This window comes from Mustelus asterias, chromosome 1, assembly GCF_964213995.1.
Source record: "Mustelus asterias chromosome 1, sMusAst1.hap1.1, whole genome shotgun sequence".
Classification (NCBI taxonomy): domain Eukaryota; kingdom Metazoa; phylum Chordata; class Chondrichthyes; order Carcharhiniformes; family Triakidae; genus Mustelus; species Mustelus asterias.
In genome coordinates this window covers 77,032,814-77,056,985 of record NC_135801.1, presented here as the reverse complement: position 1 = coordinate 77,056,985, position 24,172 = coordinate 77,032,814, and the positions used below count along the sequence as shown (strand labels likewise).

Sequence of the window (24,172 nt, the reverse complement as noted above, 5' to 3'; positions counted from 1 at the left end):
TATGCACTGCAGGGGTTCTCTTACAGTATGCGTAGAATTATTTCCCAGAACATTGTTCTGGTGCTAAAATCATTTTACACTTTTCGTATTGGTGCAGCATCCTGGTGAGCACAAACCTTACACCAGAAGGGCAACAACCATCTGATTTCGATCACAGGAAGTTCCACTGCTAACAAGTTGCAGTCAGTGCATGAATGTAATTATTATCGTACAGGAGCAGGCCATTCAACCAAAATGGGTATATGCTCCAGATGAGTCTCCTCTTGCTCAGCTTCATCTAACCTCATCAACATACCCCATTTCTTTCTCCCTCGTGTATTTATCTCGCTTCCTCTTTATTCATTTTTGCTGGTTGCATCAACTAATTCTTTTGGTAGCCAAGTTCCCTATTTTAGCCATTCTCCATAAAGAATGTGCTGGCGATTATCTTGAATTTATGCCTGTTTGTTGTTCTGGTCTCTCTGACAAGTGGAATCATCTCTGTTTTAACCTAACAAACCCTGTCCTAATTGGGCTACCTCTCCGCCTTTATTACAAAAAAGAGAACCCCAGTTTGTTCAATACTTCATAACAGGTATAAACTCTTAGTTCTTGTGTCATGCTAGTGTTTTTGGCACCTTATTGACTTCAGGAAGTGTAGTGAAGGGCATGCTCCTGACTATATCAATGGGAACAAAGTAGAAATGGTTGAGAGCTTCATATTTTTAGGTGTCCAGATCACCAACAACCTGTCCTGGTCCTTCCATGCAGACACGATAGCTAAGAAAGCCCACCAACACCTCTACCTTCTCAGGAGCCTAAGGAAATTTGGCATCTCTGCTACAACTCTCTCCAACTTGTACAGATGCACCATAGGAAGCATTTTTTCTGGTTGTATCACAGCTTGATATGGCTCCTGCTCTGTCCAAGACCACAAGAAACTACAAAGGATCGTGAATGAAGCCCAGTCCATCATTCAAACCAGCCTCCCATCCATTGACATTGTCCACACTTCCCGCTGCCTTGGAAAAGCAGCTAGCATAATCGAGGACCCCACACACCCCGGACATACTCTCTTCCACCTTTTTCCACCGGGAAAAAGATACAAAAGTCTGAGATCACATACCAACTGACTCAAAAACAGCTTCTTCCCTGCTGCCATCAGACTTTTGAATGGACTTGCCTTGCATTAAGTTGATCTTTCTCTACACCCTAGCTCTGACTGTAACACTACATTCTCCATGCTCACCTTCCCTATATACAGTATGCTTTGAATGTATAGTGCGCAAGAAACAATAATTTTCACCATATACTAATACATGTGACAATAAATCAAAGTGTTTCTGTATCCGTTTTCATAAAACAGACCAGAACTGTTCATAGTATTCCAATTGAGATCTAATTAATTTTCCACGCAAGTTTAACATTATTTCTCTGCTTTTCAATTCTAACCCTCTGAACCCCATTACACAGGATATAGGGCACAATGACAGGCTATTCAGCCCAATGAGTCCATGCTGGGATTATTGATGCGCTTGAGCCTCTTCTCATCACCTTTCATCTAAATCTATCATCGAAACCAACTGTTCACATCTTCCTCATGTGCTTCTTTAGTTTTCTGTTAAAGGCATCTAGTATTAGATGCCTCACAGCGCCAGGGACCCAGGTTCGATTCCCAGTTTGGGTTACTGTCTCTGTGGAGTCTGCATGTTCTCCCCATGTCTGCATGGGTTTTCTCTGGGTGCTCAGGTTTCCTCCCACAGTCCGAAAGATGTGCTGGTTAGGTGCATTGGCCATGCTAAATTCTCCCTCCAGGTGCTGGAGTGTGGGGACTGGGGGATTTTCATAGAAACTCCATTGCAGTGTTAATGTAAGCCTATTTGTGACACTAATAAACTTTAAACTTACTATTTCCTTCAACTGCTCCCTGGAATAGTGAGTTCCACATTCTTGCCACTCTTGGAGTGAAGAAGTGTCTGAATCCCCTTTTGAATTTCTAGATAACTACCTTACATTGATGGTCTCTTTGTTTATGCTGTTCCCTGCAGGAGTAAACATTTCTCTATATCCACTGTCAAAACCTTTCATAATTCAAAAGACTTCGACTTAGTCACCGGCAGGCTTCGTTTCAAGAGGAGAGACCCAGCCTTGTATGTATATATATTTCTGGTGTCATTCTTGTAAATCCTTTCTGCAGTGCCACGTATTTTTATAATATGACAACCAGAACTGCACACTTAAGTGAGGTTAAGCCAAGGTTTGATACGAGTAAAACTGAACATCCATATTTTTCAAGTCTATTTCTCTAGACATAAAACTTAGTGCTTGGTTTGCTTTTTTATGGCCTTGCTAACCTGTGATTACTTATATAATATACTGACTCCTTGTTCCTATGCTCCACCTCGACTTGCACCTTCCAAGTAATAGGTGACCTCCCTCAGATTTATGTATGCAGTTGCATTTGCCAAATCATTTGGCTTAGCTTGTGTTTCGAGCAGTGGGCACCTATATCCTATTCACTTTCTAAATTCCATGAAACATTAACCTCAAACCATTGAACGATGGTGGATTCTTAAATTGGATGTCAAAGCAAGATGATTGAACTTCTTTTAGAACTTGTGTTTAAAATGCACACAGAAGGGACTTTCTGTAACACAAGTTATTGCTATATTTGTTTGGAAAAGAATAAATGGTTGTGTTTATTATTAGTATATAGCACATATCAGATTTAATAAGTAGTAACATTCATGCGTACGGCTGAATCAGCAGGGCTGTGCATCTGTCTCTTTCACTTCCTAACTCTAAACTAATTCTAATAACTGTTGTGCTTTCAGTCATTTTTGTACCCCACGAGATGGCTGATCTGCCTATAGTGCCGTGGATTTGGCTGTGGCTGCACTCCCCAGATGAACCGTCACTCTTTACAGTTTTCAGAACGGAATACTGGTTCAAGAATGAGCTGCACTCGGGGGACTTTTGCAATACCGGTCTGCTGCTGCTTGACTGGTAGTCATTCATTCCCGCTCCCTAGACAATCTCAAACTACTGATAGAAGACAGAATTGGGATAAGAGAGGCATTTTTAAGATGGCAACCTGTAACTAGTGGAGTGCCACAGGGATTACTGCTGAGGCCACAGTTATTTGTAATATATATTGATGACTTGGATAAAGGAAGTGAATGTACTGCTGCCAAGTTTGCGGATGAGACAAAAATAGGTGGGAAGTAAGTGATGAGGATGACAGGAGTCTAGAGAAGGATGGTGACAGGTTAGGTGAGTGGGCAAAAGCTTGGCAAATGGAATATAATGTAGAAAATGTGAAGTTATGCACTTTGGTAAGAACAATAAAGGAGCTGAATATTATTTAGAATTAGAGAAAAACTGCAGCACAGAGTGATTTGGCGGTCATTGTGCATAAATCACTTCAGTTTCCAAGCACATTAGGCAAAATTGATTTGAGCTGGAATTCATACAATCAAATATTTTCAGTTTGAGAAAGTCAATATAAAACACTCAGTTACAAACAATTCATATACAACTAAATGACAGGAGATTCATTTCTTTGGATGTTGATAGAAAAATTAATATCATGCTTAAAATCACTGTCAATGTATTGGCTCAAAAATAATTTGACACATACCGCAGAAGCAATAAGAGTACCAAAAACTATTAGCACTTATTAAAAGGGGTTACATTCTCTGAGTGCTGTGATATTAGTTAGAACGCAAGTGAGGGAAATGGTAGCAAACAATTCTCTTACGGCACAGTAAATTGTAAACAGCAGAATGTTGGCACGCAGTAGAATGTTCTGTTGTATGGGGCACTTCACATTCATTCAGTTGATGATTCCTCTGTGATGACTTCATTAGTTTCTGCTGCTCTAGGAAATGCAAAATATAGAGTATTTGTCACAGTAGATAGAAAATTTATTTGTGGCTTAAAGCATAAACCATATTTATGATGTATGAAAAAGTAATGCCGTTAGAGAAATGAAAACGATGAATATTCTTTTTCCATGATCTTGCTCAATCATCTTCCAAAAGAGATGAGTGTAGTATGTGGTCAATGTGAATTTCCCAGAAGGCATTTGAAAAGTTGTTTGTAGGAGGCTTTTACTAAAATTTCAGGCACTTAATACAAAAAATGTAGCAGTATTGTTAGAAAGATGGTGATAGACTGTATATAGTGTTTGCGTCCATTAGTGTTTCTCCAATTTGATCTGATGCTTTTCCAATGTTGGATCCAGTTTTACGAAGCAATACATTCTGGCATGAAAAGGGGAGAGTATATGCTGGATAGTACCTGAAGGTGTGAACAAAGAAACCAGTGGGACCAAAAATGAAAAGTGTGTGCAGGTAGTTTAATTTACTAAATATGTCAAAGGTATTTTGTATGGGGCATAAGGTACAAAAATAAAGAATTCATTAATAAAAAGCCAGTGATTGAGCCACAATTCAACAGGCAAGACATTGTAGAAATCCGTGGAGAACATAACTTAGATTCTCACTGGGTTATACTAAAGATGGGAAGTTAGATTTAGACTCATAGTCATAGAGGTTTACAGCATGGAAACAGGCCCTTCAGCCCAACTTGTCTATGCCGCCCTTTTTTTAAAACCCCTAAGCAAATCCCAATTGCCCGCATTTGACACATATCCTTCTATACCCATCGTACTCATGTAACTATCTAAATGCCTTTTTTAAAGACAACATTGTACCCGCCTCTACTACTACCTCTGGTAGCTTGTTCCAGACACTCACCACCCTCTGTGTGAAAAAAATTGCCCCTCTGGACACTTTTGTATCTCTCCCCTGTCATCTTAAACCTCTGCCCTCTAGTTTTAGACTCCCCTACCTTTGGGAAAATATATTGACTATCTAGCTGATCTGTGCCCCTCATTATTTTATAGACCTCTATAAGATCACCCCTCAGCCTCCTACGCTCCAGAGAAAAAAGTCCCAGTCTATCCAGTCTCTCCTTATAACTCAATCCATCAAGTCCCGACAGCATCCTAGTAAATCTTTTCTGCACTCTTTCTAGTTTAATAATATTCTTTCTATAATAGGGTGACCAGAATTGCACACAGTATTCCAAGTGTGGCCTTACCAATGCCTTGTACAACTTCAACAAGACATTCCAACTCCTGTATTCAATGTTCTGACCGATGAAACCAAGCATGCCGAATGCCTTCACCACTCTGTCCACCTGTGACTCCACTTTCAAGGAGCTATGAACATGTACCCCTAGATCTTTTTGTTCTGTAACTCTCCCCAACGCCCTACCATTAACTGAGTAAGTCCTCCCCTGGTTCAATCTACCAAAATGCATCACCTCGCATTTATCTAAATTAAACTCCGTCTGCCATTCGTCAGCCCACTGGCCCAATTGATCAAGATCCCGTTGCAATTGGAGATAACTTTCTTCACTGTCCACTATGCCACCAATCTTAGTGTCATCTGCAAACTTACTAACCATGCCTCCTATATTCTCATCCAAATCATTAATATAAATGACAAATAACAGTGGACGCAGCACTGATCCCTGAGGCACACCGCTGATCACAGGCCTCCAGTTTGAAAAACAACTCTCTACAACCATTTGCATTGGAGAATTGAAATAGTTGGGGCTACTTCCACAAGACTGGTTGAGATTTAATAGAGGTTTTCACAATTGAGAAGGTTTTGATAGGCTGAGTAAGGACATACTTCTGATTGCCCTTATTACTGGCTCAACCAATTTAAACTTGTAATTGAAAGGGGTAAAGAAACTGTTCTTAGTCAAGAAAATTTTGGAGTATTGAGTGCTTTGTCATAGAGTGAGTGAGAGACCATGCTGTTTTTTTAAGGGAAGGTTGCATACATATTGGAAGCAGGGAAACGTAAAAGCTAAGGGACGAAACCTGATTAATGGGATTTATTTTCGGTTGCTCTGGCAAAAAGGTAGCACTGAAATAATTGGTTGAATTTTAACTTGGGGAAAAGAATGGGTTTAGATTGGGCAAGAAGGCTGTGAATCTCATTCTCATTCAGGTTTTAATTTTAACTCTGGTCGGATTTCTCAAGTGTTTGGAAACCCAGCAGCTCCTTCAAGGCCAGGACTTGGTGGTTTCAGGAGATATTTGCCTTCACAACTACTGCCTGAATCCAGTTGCCTGCCTCTTGAAGTATTGATGATTGGACACTCCACCCCACCATAACCCTCTGCCTGCCTTCCCCCACCTCCAAATTCCCCAGCCCCTTGCATTTTTCAAAAAGTTAATCTTTGTAATGATTTGCATTGTGCGCATGTATGCTCACTGGGCCTGGATAGTGTGGGCCAATAATACCCAACGGCTGAATTACTAATGCAGGCGCATGCATGTCTGTATCTTCAACTAGGCCTGATATTATCATTCAATAACATCCCAATTTAATGAATTATTCCTGTGCACTCATCAGTGAGTGGGTAGAATAAATATTTTACCGTTTATCCAGGAAGGAAACAATTCTCTGGACCCATTGGGATTCGGGATTGACGCAGACTTTTTTCCCACGCTTCAAGGTAATTCTGTAACACGAGCAGAAATTATTCAAGTAGAAACATTATAAGCAAAATGTGAAAGCTCCTGCAGGTGAATTCACCATCTTATTATAGATGTTAGTGATGCAGCAAATCATATATATGGGCGGCACGGTGGCACAGTGGTTTGCACTGCTGCCTCACAGCACGAGGGACCCGGGTTTGATTCCTGGCTTGGGTCACTGTTTGTGTGGAGTTGGCACGTTCTCCCTGTGTCTGCGTGTGTTTCCTCCGGGTGCTCCGATTTCCCACAGTCCAAAAGACGTGCTGGTTAGGTGCATTAGCCATGCTAAATTCTGCCTCAGTGTACCTTGGTATGTTAGGGGCGGGGCGGGGGGACGGGGAGTTCCAGGATTTTGACCCAGCGTCAGTGAAGAAATGGCGTTATACTTATCAAATAAGGATGGTGGGTGTCTTGAAAGGGAACTTCCAAGTGGCGGTGTTACCATGCATCTGTTGCCCTTGTCCTTCTAGATGTTAGTGTTTGTGGGTTTGGAAGGTGCTGACTTAGTAAGTTCCTTAAGTGTATCTTGTAGATGGTACACACTGCTGCCACTTCATTGGTGCAGTGCCAATCAAGTGGGCTGCTTTGTCCTGGATGGTGTCAAGCTTCTTGAGTGTTGTTGGCTCTGCAGTCCTCCAGGCACGGGGTGAGTATTCCATCACACTCCTGATTTGTGTCTTGTAGATGATGAACAGGTGTTGGGGAGTCAGGAGGTCAGTTGCCTGCCACAGGATTTCTAATCTCTGATCTGCTCTTGTAGCTTGTATGACTAGTCCACTTCAGTTTCTGTTTCTGGGTCAGTGCTTAACCCCCCCACCTCCTGTGCTGATAGTGGACCATTCAGTGATGATAATGCCATTGAATGTCAAGGGGTAATGGTTACTTATTCCCTCTTTTGCTTTATAAGTGTCTTAAACTTTGATGAAATTCATAACCCTCCATAATACACTCAACCACCTTTTAAAGATTGAAATTAATACACCTCTAGGATATTGATGGTCAGGAATTTAATAATGTTGTAGAATGCCAAGGGGAGATGGTTAGATACTCACTTAGTGAAAATGCCTAACATTAGTGTGTCACCCTCTAATGCCTAACATTAGTGTGGTGCAAATTTATAGGACTAAAAGCAGAGATCCTGAGGATCCGATAGTCTAGAACCGAATGTTCTAACCGATAAAGCTGCAGAAAGCACAGATGCAGTGATCATGATCTTCCAAAATTCCCTAGATTCTGGAATGCTCCCAGCAGATTGGAAGTTAGTAAATATAACACTGCTATTCAAGAGGGAGAGGGAAAACCGGGAACCACAGGCCAGTTAACCTGATATCTGTCATTAGGAAAATAAAGTTTCTCTGATATTTTTCCTCTAATAATTACCTAAGTTCCTTATTCTTATTAACTTCTTGCTTCACCTTTATTTCTGTCATGTAATTTGTATGTTTTACTGTGAAGATAGGGACAAAAATGTTGTTCAATGTTTCTGCTGTTTCCCCATTCGCTATGATAATTACTCCTGCCTCTGTTGCTAAGGCACCATCATTTACATTGGCTACACTCCTTTTTATATGTTTGTTAAAGACTTTGCAACCTGTTTTTATATCCCTATCTAGCCTTTGTTTATTTTTTCATCAACTATGGTTCTTTGCTTGTCTCTAAAACTCTGTCAATCCTCAAGCTTTTTCTACTATTGTTTGCCACATTACAAGACACTCAATCTAATATTACCCTTAATTTCCTTGGTAATTCATGGATGGATATTTCTCGCTGTGTATTTTTGTTAAATATTTTGAATCATTTTTAATGTTTTCCCCATGTTTATATTACTGCCATGCATTTTAGTCTATTTACCCAATCAACCTTTGCCAGCTCTCCCCTCTTAACATATGTATTTGGCTTTGTTTAATACTCTTGTTTGGGATTGGAGAATATTGTTCTCAACACTAATATGGAATTCAATTACCTTAGCATCACTTTTTGGCCAGAGGACCTTTTATTATGAGATTGTGAACTAAAACTGCCTCATTACACAATTACCAGATATAAAATGGCTTTATTCCTAGTTATGACAACAGAAAATGTTGGGTAAACACAGTAGGTCTGGCAGCATCTGTGGAGAGAGAAAGGGTTAATATTTCAAGTCTGTATGGCTCTTTTTCAAAGCTGAAGAAGCGTGGAAATGTGATAGATTACATAGTTGGAGAGGTTATAGTGGCAGAATAGAAGGTCAGGGATAGATTTCATAGATGCTGCCCAACTTGCTGAGTTTATCTAGAATTTCCTGCTTTTATTTCAGATTTCCAGCATCTGCGGTGTTTTGCTTTTATTCCTAGTTGGTTTCACAAACAAATGTTCCAGGATCTGTCTACAATGAAAGCATTTGACAAATTCATCTCTGACTACTTTGCCATAAGGTGGAGATGCCAGCGTTGGACTGGGGTAAACACAGTAAGAGTTTTAACAACACCAGGTTAAAGTCCAACAGGTTTATTTGGTAGCAAATAGTACCTACTTTGCCATAGGCAAAGGATTCACAAGACCACTAATAAATGCAAGAACATTTAATCCGATAAATGACTTGGGGATCCCACCCTAGCAGTTGTGCTGGATTTTGATCCTGGCACTACTAAAGTCCATGGTCCAAGAGGAGAGGACACAAAGAGCAATCTTTGGTAGTTTGAATGTACCTTTTGACAAAAGGTGCAAAATATTGATGAGAGGTTGCTGGGGTCAGGGAGGATGCTAGGTTACCTCCCCCATACCCACTACATTTTCTGGGGGTGCCCTGCCTAGGACCCCAGTTCTGCAAGGTGGCTGTGTCATCAGGGTGAGGATGCTTGTAAATGTTTACCATGAAAAAATGGTCTGCCCTCATCTGGTGGGGTTCAAATCCCAATTGTAGCTAGTTTCACCCAGTAGCTCTTGGATGATAGGAGGTTTGCAGGCTGTTTGTACACCAAGGGCAGACTTGAAACTGGGAGAGTTTCAGATCAATTTTTGGCCGTGTTTTTAAGGACCCGCAATACGCACTCTGACTGCAACATTTTGAGCAAGTCCGGTTCTCTCAGAAGCCTGTGAGCGGGGTTTAATGCACCCGAAAGCCTACAGCTCCAATTGCAAGAAGAGGCCCGGACGCCCCGAAGCCATCACTGCTGCTCCCGCCCATCCTTCCCCTGACTGCTCCGAAGACTGCTTGTAGGAAGAGGATGAAGGGACCTCTGAGGGTGACACCTTTTTGGCGTCAGTTTCCACCTCGCAACTCACCATCTCAGATTCTGACATGTTGGTGGGTCCAGTTAGTGTTGAGGCTTCTGGGTCACTCTCTGGTGAGCACGATGCATCTGATGATGTACACCGGCTGGAGGAGGGAACGTCCAAGACCTGCAGGGGCCTGCCGGAGGCGAGGACTCAGCTGGCCCCAGCCTACATGCTGGGCCTCTGAAATCATTTCTCCCTCAGCCCCTGGATATGCAGCAACAAAGCCAGGGAATGTAGGAGGGACTGACGGCCACACTGGACCAACTGCGAGACTGTTGGGAGGAGTCCCAAAGCTTTCAGGTGGACCAGCTATTGCCTGTCTTGCTTGGTTCCCAGGCCAACACTAGAAGGGTGAGATCAGCGGTGGAAAGGGAATCCTCACCATGAGTGGCAGGCTCCAAGCGATGGCCGAATCCCAGAGGGTCACGGCAGAGTCCCAGAGAACCACGGCCGAGTCACAGCAGGCCACAGCTGAGGGACTGAACAGGCTTCTTGAGATTCTGCAGCCCATGGCCGAGAGGCTCGAGAGTTTGCACGAGACCCCGTGGGACAGTGCTGAGACACAGTGGGCTACGGAAGCAGCCCTTGAGGACGTGGCCCACTCGTGGAGTGTCATGGCTGAGAAGCTGCAGAGCATAGCCCAGTCCCAGAGGGCACTTGCTGCAGCCATTGAGAGGTGGCCCCCGACTCAGGTGGCCATCACAGAGGGCTTGACCACCATGGGTAGAACACAGGTGGTCCTCGAGGACTGGCAGGGCCAGGTGATACCAGAGCTTCTGGAGCTCACTGCAGAAGCACTGCCATCACATGGAGTGACACAGGGGCCCACAGGAACCCAAGGGAGGAGGAGGGGCTTGAGCCCATGTCAGGGCCTTCCAGCCAGGAGGCTGTGGCTTCTGACTCCCACCTTCCTGACACCAGGGCATCTCAGGAGCAGCAGGATGAAGAGGGTGTCATGGATGCGTCCAGACCCTCGAGGCTGAGGCCCTCCAGAGGTGCCCACCAAGGCCATCACAGGCCACGGGGCATGGTAGGCAGCCAAATCCCTCTACCTCAGATGTACATTCTGGGAAGACACTGAGACGTAGTGGTAGGCCACATAAGGTTAAGAAGTTGCAGTTGCACTAAGATGGCATGGGTGAAGGGCTGCACTAGTTAGATGGATATTTAAGCACTTTAACGTTTTCTGTTCACATGTTTTTATGTTCGCATTTATTATTTAGACTTTTATTATCAACAATAAATGTTGTTTCACCACCCACCTAGAATAAATTTGTTTCAGATTTGCCTTGAGCAGGAATCCTCTTCTCTTGACGGTCACTGGAGGGATGCTTCATATTGATGTCAGTGGGGGAGGCCCTTCAGCGCTATGTTACTGAGAAAATGAAGGCATTGGTTCCCCAGAACCCATGAGGGGTTCCCTCTCCTCCCCCACCCCACCTGCCCGGGGCCCTGTATGGTGGTTTAGTGATCCCTTGGGATATGAGCCCAGGTTCCAGCATGAGCTCGGGTAGGAATTGGACTAGATTGCACCAGGGCATCATCATAATAGTGCTTAGCAAGTCGTCATCACCCTGCCAGCCAAAGAAACTCGCTAACACAGCATACCCAGGCCCTCTCCTCTGGTGTTACAATGTTGTAGGAGATAGTCGGACTTTGGCGGGGTGGGAATAGAACCCACGTGCAGCAACACCAGCCCCTTGAGAGCAAAGCACCTGGTGATCAGGGCATCCCTTGCATGCCTGATCCTTGCTGCCAGGCCTCCAGCGTCTGGGTGGTGTTGCTCGGGATTGTCCTCCTCCTCTTCCTCCTCCTGCTGAGCGGCCTCCTCCCCAGCGACGCCAGCTGGTTGGCCTCCACATCATCCTCCTCCTCCACCTCCAAAAGCTTTCCTTGCTGCTGTGCCAGGTTGTGTAGGGCACAGCACACCACCACAATGCGGGAAGAAATCAGAGGGCTATATTATAGGGCCCTGCCAGAGTGGCCCAGGCACCTGAACCTGGATCTTGAGGAGCCCTATGCACTGCTCCACTATTGAACAGGTGGCAATGTGGGCCTCATTATACCGGGCCTCCTGTATAATGAGGCCTAGTATGGCCCTGTTTCCTCGTTCTGCTGTATGCAAATTAATTCAAAACTAACTTCAACTTTTTAATCTTCAAAGGTTTTATTTTGTTCTGGCTTGGGTAATTTAAATACTTACTCTAATGCTGTTACAGTTGGAGACACAATTTGCTTCAATACTTACACAATTTCTACTTTTCTGCAGTAGGAGCCCTGGTTAAAGATATTGACATGTTGATATTTTCTTGGATGAATGTAGTTAGAGATGACGTTCACACATTTGCATCTTGAGTTTGTTATGCTTCCTATGCAGAAACCTGTAGTGAAAGAGGAAAGAATTGGATGAGAAGATAGAAAAACAAAACTCAGCATCGCAAATAAAAATGGGAAAACATTGTGCGTTACCTAAGCGAAAATTAAACACGCACAGTCCAGTTATTCCATGCTAGTGCTTATGGTCCATACAAGTCTCCTCCTCCTTAAATGTATCTAAGCGCTAATCGTCTCAGCTAATCCTTGTGGTAATGATTTCCACATCTTAACCACTCCCTAGGTAAAGAAGTCCTCCCTGAATTCTCTATTGATCTATTAGTAACAATCTTATATTTATTGCCACTAATTTTGTAGCCTAATTTCTACCTATGGACACTAGTTCGAGTGGAGCCTGCCTTCACGCAAGCATGAATGGATCTTCTGCCTCCACCCCATCTTCAGTGGAGCTCTTGCAAGTTCTAACCATTATGCCCTCAAAAGGTCTCTGCAGAACCCAGACAAAGCAAGAAAAGACATGAATTAAGGTCTTAAAAACATATCAACCAATGTATTCAGGCAAGTCTGACCTTGTCATGTAAAATAACATAGTCTAATCACTAGGTCCTGCTTGTTCTGCATTCACTTCAAACATTCCTCTATTTCAAGCAACCATCTAGTTCCTCTTTAAGGAGAAACAATGAACACTGTATTTGTGATGGTTCCTAACTTTGACCATTCTCTCTGGTAAATACCTTTTTCTCACCACAGGGAGGAACCTAAAGATCAATTGAGAGAGGAAACTTCCATTCCATCCATCCTGATTTAAATTTAGGAGAAATAACATTGTGCATTCACGGAACCATCTAGTTCCCCAACAGCAAACATCATATGGCTTGGATGAAAATCTAGAATTTCGGCCACAAATTGGTACATGCGTGGTATCAGATGCTTGGGCTTTTTACACCATATCTGGTCATTTGTAATAGAATCATAGAATCCCTACAGTGCAGAAGGAGGCCATTCAGCCCATCGAGCCTGCACCAACAACAATCCCACCCAGGCCCTATCCCTGCAACCCCATGTATCTAGCCTGCTAGTCCACCTGACACTAAGGGGCAATTTAGCATGGCCAATCCCCCTAACCTGTACATCTTTGGAGTGTGGGAGGAAACCAGAGCACCCGAAGGAACCCCATGTAGACATGGGGAGAATGTGCGGACACAGTCACCCAAGGCTGGAATTGAACCAGGTCCCTGGTGCTGTAAGGCAGCAATTGTGCCACCATGTCACACAAGATACTTGATCGTGGTGTTTCTCTACATTTCTCTCTTTATGCCTCTTTCTTCTGTCTCTCTCACTCCAGCAATACTTCAATTAGATACTGGAGTCAGCAGAATGTGATTTAAAAACTACTTTAATTTGCCATTCTAGTGAAGTGATTTCATCAAATAAGCAGATTGTTAGAAAATAAACATTCACCATCAAACTGAAGTCAGATATCAGATGACCTTTAACAATTTTTTTGTGCTTTTTAAATGCTCTTGGGCTAGTTTAGCTGTCTGGAAGCAGGCCGGGCCTGGTCCTTCAGGCAGGCTTAGATGCCCTCCTTGCCGCCTGGCTTTGGTAACAGCCTCTGAGGAGGGGATTCCTCCACTGCCCCCCTCCACTCACTCCCACAGTTGTGGCCAGGCTGCAAAAGCCATTTTTATTTTAAAATTGAAAAGGTTAGATAGAGGGGGATCTTCCATTTTGGGGCACCTAGCCTCTCATTCTTTTTTTTCCTACCAGACATCTCTCTGTTGTTTTTGCACTGGAGTGTCTCGTTTTGCTCCTCCAGCTTCGAGAATCTGCCTGGTGAGCCCATTCACTGGTCATCAATTGGCCAGTTTAGGGTAAACAACAGTCGAATGTCTGCTTTCTACCTGCATCATCTTCTGACCCTAATTTGTGTCTGACAGCGGGATGTTCAAGCCCACAGGGAAAATCTTGCCCAGGATCTTTTTTGTGGAGGTGGGAAGATGTCACTGACAGGCCAGGGCTGATGGTAACTTCTGTGAAACCTGGCAATGACACAGTATGGGAACAACATGGGAATCATTACACTGACAGCAGTTTCCTGTCAAAATGTAAATGCTGCTGCTTGTTTCAGACAGAACATCCCGTTCATACTGAGCCCATGACCATTGAATTAGAATCATAGAATCCCTACGGTGCAGAAGGAGGCCATTTGGCCCATCAAGACTGCACCGACTCTCTGACAGAGCATCCCACCCAGGCCCTATCCCCGTAACCCCACATATTTACCTGGCTAGTTCTGCTAACCTATGCATCTTGGGGCACTAAGGGACAATTTAGCATAGCCAATCCACCAAACCTGCACATCTTTGCACTGTGGGAGGAAACCGGAGCACCCAGAGGAAACCCACGCAGACATGGGGAGAACATGCAAACTCCACACAGACAGTGACCCAATGCTGGGATCAAACCCGGGTCTCTGGCGCTGTGAAGAAGCAGTGCTAATGACAAGCACAAAGGGGATATTTCTATCAATATTTTTTCTCCGCTTAACATGCAGGCTGTAGGTGCCCATGGGCTATCTGAATAAAAATTATTATTTTTATCGAGCCATGCCTGAATTGAAAACCTGACTTGTTGAGCTCTATCCTCATTTGATTGGCACCCTTTTCCAAAGTTTCTCTTCTCCCACTCGATTGTTTCTCCACTGATCTTTTTTCTGGTTCTGTTTCATGTTATATATGAATAAAAGAAACACAACTCTCCTGAGCCATCAGAATATTTCACAAATGTAAAAAAAAAGTTCAGAAAGTAAAATTTCACTTGCAGCACATATAGGAGAAATAGTGCAATGGAATGAATGTTCATTTAAGCCAAAATACTCTGCAATGACACACATTCTGGAGGATGATTGAAGCAGTCATACAGTTGTACCATCAAATTTAGTTGACTCGGTGATTGTAAATACTCCATATCAAATCTTGATCTTAGTTATTGAAACTTCTGTGGAAATCAAGAATACCACTGAATTTTTCACCGTTGAAAGAGGAAATGAAACAAAAGCAACTTTTAAATTTAGGCTACATTGACCTTCACTCCTGAATGTTAAGTACGTGCAAGCTCCTTGTCTTGGCAGTTATAGAAAATGTTCAGGCTGAGACCGTCAACAATTCAGTATAAAGTAGGTTCTTATCATTGATAAACTTTAGGATTAAAAATAACATGGATCAAAAGATCTTACCATGAGCTGCCAAGCAGATCACAATTGTACCCAACAGTAGGAATCTTACTTGGATCTTCATTGTTGAGTGTGTTTTGGTATCTTCTGATCTTCAGTTACAGCGATGAGAAGAGCCTTGAGAATGTTGGTTTGGCACATTTTGATCTTGTATTTAATAGAAAGATTTGAGGAAGTTACGAAAATGTTGCCAGAACCTCAAAAAAACTGCGTCACGTCATTCCAATTCCCTTTAATGCTGGAGTCTTCGGTGAATTCTAAAATCATGTGCAATTTCTGCTTTAAAAAAAAAACCTTTGATTCAAGGATACATTTCTTCCCTTCATTTCAAGCGGCAATGTATCCTGTGAAGTTATGGGCGGCATGGTGGCACAGTGGTTAGCACTGCTGCCTCACAGCTCCAGGGACCTGGGTTCGATTCCAGGCTTGCGTCACTGTCTGTGTGGAGTTTGAACTTTCTCCCCGTGTCTGTGGGTTTCTTCCAGGTGCTCCGGTTTCCTCCCACAGTCCAAAGACATTCGGGTTAGGTTGATTGGCCATACTAAATTATCCCTAGTGTCAGGGGATTAGCAGGGTGAATATGTGGGGTTACAGGAATAGAGCCTGGGTGGGATTGTGGTGGGTGCAGACTGGCCTCCTTCTGCACTGCAGGGTTTCTATGATTCTAAGTTAGTGTACCATTAAAAAGTGTTATTTTTAAATCATGTACTCTGCAGTTGTAAGCAAACTTTATCAGTTTGTTTTTCTCATTGTTGCTGGGCTGTCTGCAAGAGTCTTTTTATTGCTTCTTAAACGGGAGTTTGTTTATTTTTACTGGGATGCTTATGACTCTGCAGAGTTGGGAGAAAAACTGGTTGGCAGGTCAGGTGATAAGAGTTTTATTTTCATTTTTAGTTTGGAGCTGCAGGTTTGAGTTTTGGTTTTAGAAGGGGCATCAAGCTGAAAAGAAATCTGACTTGCTGATTTCAGACATTCTGCTGGTTAGCTGAAAGCAAGGTCTTGCCTTTCTGAAGGGGGGGATCGGCTGCTGGTGACTTGCCTAGAGTCCCTGGTGTTTTGGGAAGCTGTTCTGAGTCTATCCAGAGAACTGCAGACTTCATCCAAAGGTCTCAAGTCCAGTATCATGTGAGCATTAGTCTTTGTTGTGTTAAACCTGTGAAAAGAGTCTTTTGTCTACGGGATTGGTTTGATTGGAACACATTAGATACATTTGTTAAGGGTTATACATTATAGTGGTTGTTTTGTTTCTTGTTTATAATTGATACGAGTTCTTGTTAATTTTCTTACTATACATGTTAACTACATTCTTAAATAGACTTTGTTTGTTAAACGCTCCCTAGTGGGTCATTTGAATCATACCTGAAGTGAAACATATCATGCTTATCCTAGCCAAATTCAAGATGCAAAACATATGATCCAGGCAGGATCCATAAAACACTTTGGAGTTTCTGACCTGAACTATCATAATCCCAATGATCTAAGCTGACTATAATCCTCTCTGTCAAATGTTTTGTGTAATCCCACAAAATACATTAATACTTATTTTGAAGACTTATTGCATTGTATTACTTTTCTGAATCTTGAGCCCAATAGCTAAAACCCAATGAGGTTCATATGATATTTTGTCTACAAATCTCACGGTAAAATAATGGACAAAAGTCCACAAATCTTATAAATTATAAAATGGTAGTAAAAGGAGGGGTGGTGCTGGTTCAGAACCAAAAAGGGATGGAGGCAGAGGGCACTAGGCACTGGAGGCTGAGTTGCTAAACGAGTACATTGCATTTGTTTTTACTCATGCAGCAGATGATGCTGAGGTAATTGTGAAAGAACAGCATAGTTGAATGCAGGATGGACTAAAAATTTGTTTGTTCATGATTTGCACTGCTGCCTCAGAGCACCCGGGACCAGGGTATGATTCCTGGCTTGGGTCACTGTCTGTATGAAATCTGCATGTTCTTCCCGTGTCTGTGTGCGTTTTCTCCCACAGTCTGAAAGACGTACTGGTTAGGTCATGCTAAATTCTCCCTCCGTATACCTGAACAGGCACTGGAGTGTGGCGACTAGGGGATTTTCACAGTAACTTCATTGCAGTGTTAATATAAAACTACTTGTGACACTAATAAAAATATAATAAACTTTGCCCTAAGGCAGGTCCTTGCTTATTGTCTGCTAAGGCTGCATCTTGAGATTTTTTTGGACAGTTTTTTGTCAGTAGTGATTTGATATTACCTTCCACTCTCAAGAGTAGTATGAAGCAATATCTCACAAGACCGCCTCAGCTTGAACAGGAATTGAACTTGTGTGGTTGGTATTTTTAACCAAATGTTATTTATCTGCCCAGTTGAGTTTACCAACCCTCATCTAACAAATGATTAAGAGAAGATACTAAAAAGGCTGGCTGTATTTAAAGTTGATAAGTCAGCAGGACTGTATGAGATGCATCCAAGGATATTGAAGGAAGTAAGGGTGGAAGTTGAAGAGGTGCTGATCTTTCAATCATCCCTATATAGAGCAGCGGTTCCAGAGGACTGGAGAATTGAAAATGTTGCACACTTTTTCAAAAAGAAATAAGGATAAACCAAGCAACAATGGGCCGATCAATTTATCCTCAGTGTGGGAAAGCTTTAAGAAATGATTATCCAGTACAAAATTAACAGTTATTTGGGCAAATGTGGATTAACTAAGGAAAGCCAGTATGGATTTGTGTAAGTTTTTCAGGCAACACCAACGCATATAAGGACTGTAAAACGCACATTGGCCATTTAAATGGTAGAAGTGGCCACATTTGGCTGCAGAAACTGGCTGTTTTCTCCCAGCAGGCTTAAACCTTGCCTGCCTCCAGTCGAATTCACAAACAGTCAGCGTCCAGACGGGCTGCTGATTAGATTAACTGAATCACAAAGGGAGCAGATGACCAGACCTGCATCGAGATTGGAAGATCAATACCAGCCACAATGTACCTGGACAAGATACAATAGAAATGATAATGGGGCTATCCAGCAGTAAGGAGAAACCCATCTCCATGATGGGAAAGCAATCTGTAAGCTCCGGTAAAGTGATTAGGAACATCGATGGGCCATTCATACTGGACAAGGCAGTCTCAGCCGTTTGTGATTTCAATAGGCTGTGCTATCACTGAGGCTGATAGCGATCTGGGACCATTGTTCTTGCAATTGCCGGTGGGGGCGGAGCTCACGGGACTTTTGAAATCTGAACTTTAAAAAGTGTGGCTTACACAGCCATTCTCTCTCTTTTCTCTTCGGACCCGCATGGCAACTCTCTCACCCTCCTGAACTGTGTTGCAGACGGCGGTTTTCCAGCACACAGCCAGCCCAGAAGGTCAAGGTCGGCTCAACTGAGTATTTCCTAGTAATTCATGAAGTTCCCGAGGGTAACATAGCAGTGGAGGCTTTTGTGGGAATGGTGGGTGCATGAACCTTTTCATAGTATAAGATATTGCTAACACTGTTTAAAGTTAGAATTGACGTTGTGCACGTTTAGTTTTTGTTCCCATAGTTATAGAGTATAAGATACCTATATGTTTGTTTTCTGGTGTTGATGAGGTTTAATTTTGGTGTTGAATAAAAGATATATGATTTGAACTCGATTGGAGCCCATCTTGCTCTTTCATTTTCTCATCAGCTATCTCTGGTCAGGTCACATTTTAATATCCCTTACCATAATTCCGGAGTCGAGACCGAGGGTACTCTGGGCGATTCGAACCCGCCCACTCAGGAAAGGCTGCCAGGTAGTGGATAGGCAGCAGTTTCCTTTTCTCTCTCTTGGGGGCGCTACTCTAGTGAAGTAGGCGCAAGGTGGCCGTTGTTCCATCGGCGAGAGAGAGAATCACTCGGGCATTGGTGGGGTTTGGGTAACGGCGAACCAAACCTAAAATAAACCCGCGAGTGGAGTTAAAAAGAGGGAGCCCGCTACATTTGTTAAAGAACAATTGGGTTTCACTAGATAGAGTTTTTGATGAGGTGACAGAGAAAGTTGTTGAGGATAATACAGTTATGCATGGACTTGCAAAAGGCCTTTAATAAAGTGCCATATAACAGCTGTCAGCAAAGTCAATGGAATAATAGGAATAGTGACAGCATGGATATGATCTTGGCAGAGTGAGAAGAAACAGATTATGAGTGGACAGTTGTTTTTTGTACTGTTAGGAATTCACCCAAGGCTCATGTGAATTGAAAACCCAGCTTTCTATTCTAAGGTCAATAAATTAGAACTGGTTAAGAATGGAAGACTAAATTATTGGTTTCATTATTGTGCAACAATAATGAATCATTTTTTCCACAGAAATAAATGTCACTGCACTAAGAGAATTGCATTCAAATGTATTGGGATTTAATTTCATTCTAACTCTGCTTTGAATTAGGAATTGTCATTTGGGAAGATATGTGATTGCTGGTGTCTACAAGCTCTTTGTAAACTTGTATTTCTTGCAGACATATTCAGCTGACAGTTGCTCGTGGGTAACTCTAGAAAAGAGAAGATGTGACCAAATAGAGATGTTTAAATTATTGTGTTTGATGGAGTAGACATAGAAAAGACATCCGCATTTGTGACGAGTATAAAACCAGGGATCAAAAATATCATAGTCACTAACTAATAAGCTGAACAAACCTCTTCACTAAGAATGTGGTTTCAATGTGGAACTTTCAGCCACATGAAGTACTTGAAGCGAGAACATCGATGCCTTTATGGGAAGCTAGTTAGATACGTGTGGGAGAAAAGAAATGCACGTGGAGTTAGATGAAGAAGAAGAGAGTGCACACGTGAAGCATAAACACACAGGCACAGATCAATTGGGCCAAACGGCCTGTTTCCTGTGCTGTAAATTCGATGTAACACCTAACATATTCTAATGACATTCTTCAATCGATTACTTTAATACAGGAATTAACCCATTTATAACAAGCAAAGGAATGCCATAAGTATACATTACTTGTTTATCAGGTAGGATTAATGACAGTCATTTCTGCTCTGTAATATCCAACACCTTGCTGATATAAAAAATGGTAGTAGCCTTTAACAAACAATGTGGGAATATATGTATGAGAGAAGATAGTGTCTGCTTTAAAACCTGGATGTACTGTTCTGCTGATCAGGTTTGTGGTTTAATTTTTTTCCCCACTACCATATCGACCTTTGCAAACCAGGATGGTACTAAGTATAAGGGTCGTCAGCAGTGTGGAAAGATTGGAGCAATTGGGATTGTTCTTCGGGCAGCAAGGAAATCTTGGGAAGAGATGTGCCGAATTTGGAAGGGTTTTGATCGATCAAGTGGGGCGAAATGGTTTACTCTGGCAAGTTGGTGGATCATAGATTTAAAATAATTGGTAAAGGAAACCAAAGTGAACCTTATTTCATTGATGCCTGATAAGGTCACTGACAACAGGAGGGAAAGCCAGAGGACCAGGATGAATACATTGGCTCAGCTTCCTGGAGGAAGCTCTCCTTGTTGCCCTGTGCCTCAGTCTAGTTGGGCCTCCTGTACAGTGACTGGAAACTGTCTGGCAAATCTTGGTGTGCATTTTCATCAGTGTTCTCCTGTTGTCACTTTGGCAAAGTCCTCATATGATTTTCCTGCAGCAGAGTTGTTGTGTGATCTTGCCCTTGGGGAATTTTCACACAAGTTGACTCAACCCCCCTTTTCTGGCTATCGCTCTCACATGCCCAACCAGTCAGCTTAGAATCTCAGAATTCTTATGGTACAGAAGGAAGCCATTCGACCCATTATATCCACCATTGGCAGATTCTACCAGCCTTTAAGGTACATACTGTACCAGAATTTGAGCTGCTGACTGCCAGTGTTAGGCAAAGTGACATTGCTGCTTCTTTAAGGCTCTCTTCCTCATCTCAGACTTCCACATGCTTCTGTTCACCCAGACAGCAGTTCTTGGTAATCTGAATTCACTAAAGCATAAGAGGGAAGTAAAGGAGGGGGAGGGGGAAGAGTGGGAGTGAGGAGGAAACCAGGAAGCTCATGGTCAGTTAATCTGGAGTTTCCGCTTTCATGGCACTTTCAGTATAAGGGTGAAGAGTTAGCAGAGGAGGTGCTTAAGGCTGCTGTTGTCCTGGGTGACCTCTGATGCACTGGATGCCAATGGTATTGCTGTCAGTGATTTGAAAGATCAATTCCACCAGGAAGCTGAGCCAATGTATTCATCCTGGTCCTCTGGCTTTCCCTCCTGTTGTCAGTGACATTGTCTTCCAAGTGAGAGGGTAAAATGTCATTGACTCGTTGCAATGTGCTTGATGCTGGCTATACCTGAATAGCTGGAGGTATTTGGAGGCAGTGAGAGATCTGTGCAGCTGGTATGCTCCAGAGGTATAGTGAAGGATGTTCGTGGTGAGTGTTAAGGTGTGGTGATGGGTGTTGTGATTGAGGGTGAAATCTTACCAAAAACTGGCAGTGTTGTTTCCAGCAAGAAAACTGACATGTTTCTCTCCAGAGAAACTGGTCAGTTTTCATAGAATCGAATCATGGAATCCCTACAGTACAGAAGGAGGCCATTCAGCCCATCAAGTCTGTACCGACCATAATCCGACCCAGGTCCTATTCTTCTGACTCCCATTTATTCTGCTTTATTTCCCTGACGCTAGGGTCAATTTAGCTTGGCCAATCAACCTAACCCGCACATCTTTGGACTGTGGGAGGAAAACTGGAGCACCCGGAGGAAACTCATGCAAACACGGGAAGAAAGTGCAAACTCCACACGGACAGTGGCCCGAGGCTGGAATTGAACCCGGGTCCCTGGCACTGTGAGGCAGCAGTGCTAACCATTGTGCCACCGTGCTACCCAGATCTTACAATTCTCTGCTAAAAAACATCAAGGGGGCATGTTTCACGTCACCAGGTGGTGGGACCGCAACATGCTGACAAAACCCGCTGCTCAGAGATCGGGAAGCCAGCTTTAAACGATGCCATGGTCAGAACCTGAGTCAGCCTGCTCCCCAACCCATCAAAGAGGTCTCGGGCTCCTCTGTCTGCTCCTGGCCACCACCGCATCTAAATAAATCTCCCCCATGAGGCCCTCACTGAGACCTGCCACTTGGCACAGGTTGGCACTGCCAGGTTGACATAGGCCAACTTGGCAGGGCCAACCTATGCCAAGGGATATTGCCAGGTCATTGCATGGCCATGTCCCTCTCCCCCAGGGACTATACCTACCTTTATGACCCTGGGGAGACCCTCATGACAGGTTCATGTCTAGGCGAACCTGTTGTAAATGGCGCTGGTGCAGCGTCGCGCTGGCGCCTGCTGGCTATCCGGTGGGGGGGGGGGGAGGAATGTTCCGGAGAGAGTGCTCTCTAATGACATGTTCATGTATTAAAATGAGATTTCTACTGTCCTGTGGCACGTTTCACACCACTCCACCAGGGGCCAGTAAGATCAGAACTTGGAAACTCACCGGCGCAAATCGCGCTTTCCGGATTTTGAACGCGCATCGCCATTCCCGCAGACGAACCGTGTGGGTTCAAAATCACCCCCTATCATATGCCAATGCAGACAATGACATGTACCTTTAATAACTTGTATAGCAACATCACTATGAGATCAATGTGTGTAAGTCAGAAATATGGGAAAACCGCCATCTGGAAGTTCCCCTCCAAGACACTCACCATCCTGACTTGGAATGCCGTTCCTTCACTCGCTGTCAAAATCCTGGAATTCCCTCCCTAACAGCATTGTGGATGTACCTAAACCACATGGACTGCAGTGTTTCAAGAAGGCGGCTCACCACCACATTCTCAAGGGCAATGAGGGATGGGCAATAAATGCTGGTCTCGACAGGGATTTCTGGCACAAAAGCAAAATGGGTAAGAGGGCCAATCCATGGCTTACAAAGGAAATTAGAGAGAGTATCCGATCTAAGAAAGAAGCATACGGATTGGCCAAGAAAAATAATAGGTCTGAGGATTGGGAGCAGTTTAGAATTCAGCAAAGAAGGACCAAGGGATTGATTAAGAAGGGGAAAATACAGTACGAAAGTAAGCTTGCAGGGAACATAAAGACTGACACTACGAGTTTCTATTAATACATGAAGAGAAAGAAGTTGGTGAAGACAAATGTGGGTCCCCTCCAGACTGAAATGGGGGAATGTATAATAGGGGACAAAGAAATGGCCGAGCAACTGAATACATACTTTGGTTCTATCTTCACAAAACAGGACACAAATCAGATGCCAGAAATGTTGGAGAATGCAAGATTTAGTGAGAGGGAAGAACTGAGGGAGATCAATATTAGTAGAGAAATAGTATTGGGAAAGTTGATGAGATTGAAGGCGGATAAATCCCCAGGGCCTGACAATCTACATCCCAGAGTACTTAAGGAAGTGGCTCTAGAAATAGTGGGTACATTGGTGGTCACCTTCCAGGATTCTATAGACTCTGGAACAGTCCCTGCAAATTGGAGGGTAGCAAATGTCACTCCAGTATTCAAAAACGGAGGTAGCGAGAAAACAGGGAATTATAGACCAGTAAGCTTAACATCGGTAGTGGGGAAAATTCTCAAATACATTATCAAGGACTTTATAGCAGAGCATTGAGAAAGCAGTGGCAGGATCAGACCGAGTCAGCATGGATTTATGGAGGGGAAATGATGCTTGACAAATCTGTTGGAATTCTTTGAAGATGTAACTAGTAGAGTTGACAAGGGGGAACCAGTAGTTGGGGTATATTTGGACTTTCAGAAAGCGTTTGACAAAGTCCCGCACAAGAGATTATCATGCAAGATTAAAGTGCATGGGATTGGTGGAAGTGTATTGAGATGGATAGAAAACTGGTTGGCA

At 43.3% G+C, this 24,172-nt stretch overlaps 1 protein-coding gene across 2 annotated transcripts; it reads right to left on the bottom strand.

Moving 5' to 3' along the window:
- Nucleotides 1-2,656: 2,656 nt before the first annotated feature.
- cxcl13 (chemokine (C-X-C motif) ligand 13) lies at nucleotides 2,657-15,527 on the bottom strand. 2 transcript variants are annotated; one of them, XM_078213828.1, is made up of 4 exons: nucleotides 15,372-15,527; nucleotides 12,048-12,180; nucleotides 6,442-6,525; nucleotides 2,657-3,854 (listed from the first exon to the last, which is right to left on the bottom strand). In XM_078213828.1, the coding sequence occupies exons 1-4, from the start codon at nucleotides 15,430-15,432 to the stop codon at nucleotides 3,845-3,847; spliced, it is 288 nt and encodes a 95-aa protein (XP_078069954.1). In that variant the 5' UTR covers nucleotides 15,433-15,527; the 3' UTR covers nucleotides 2,657-3,844. The 2 variants fall into 2 exon arrangements, with proteins under 2 accessions (XP_078069954.1, XP_078069953.1); XM_078213827.1 differs by having other exon boundaries at nucleotides 2,657-3,859; nucleotides 15,372-15,494.
- Nucleotides 15,528-24,172: the final 8,645 nt, after the last annotated feature.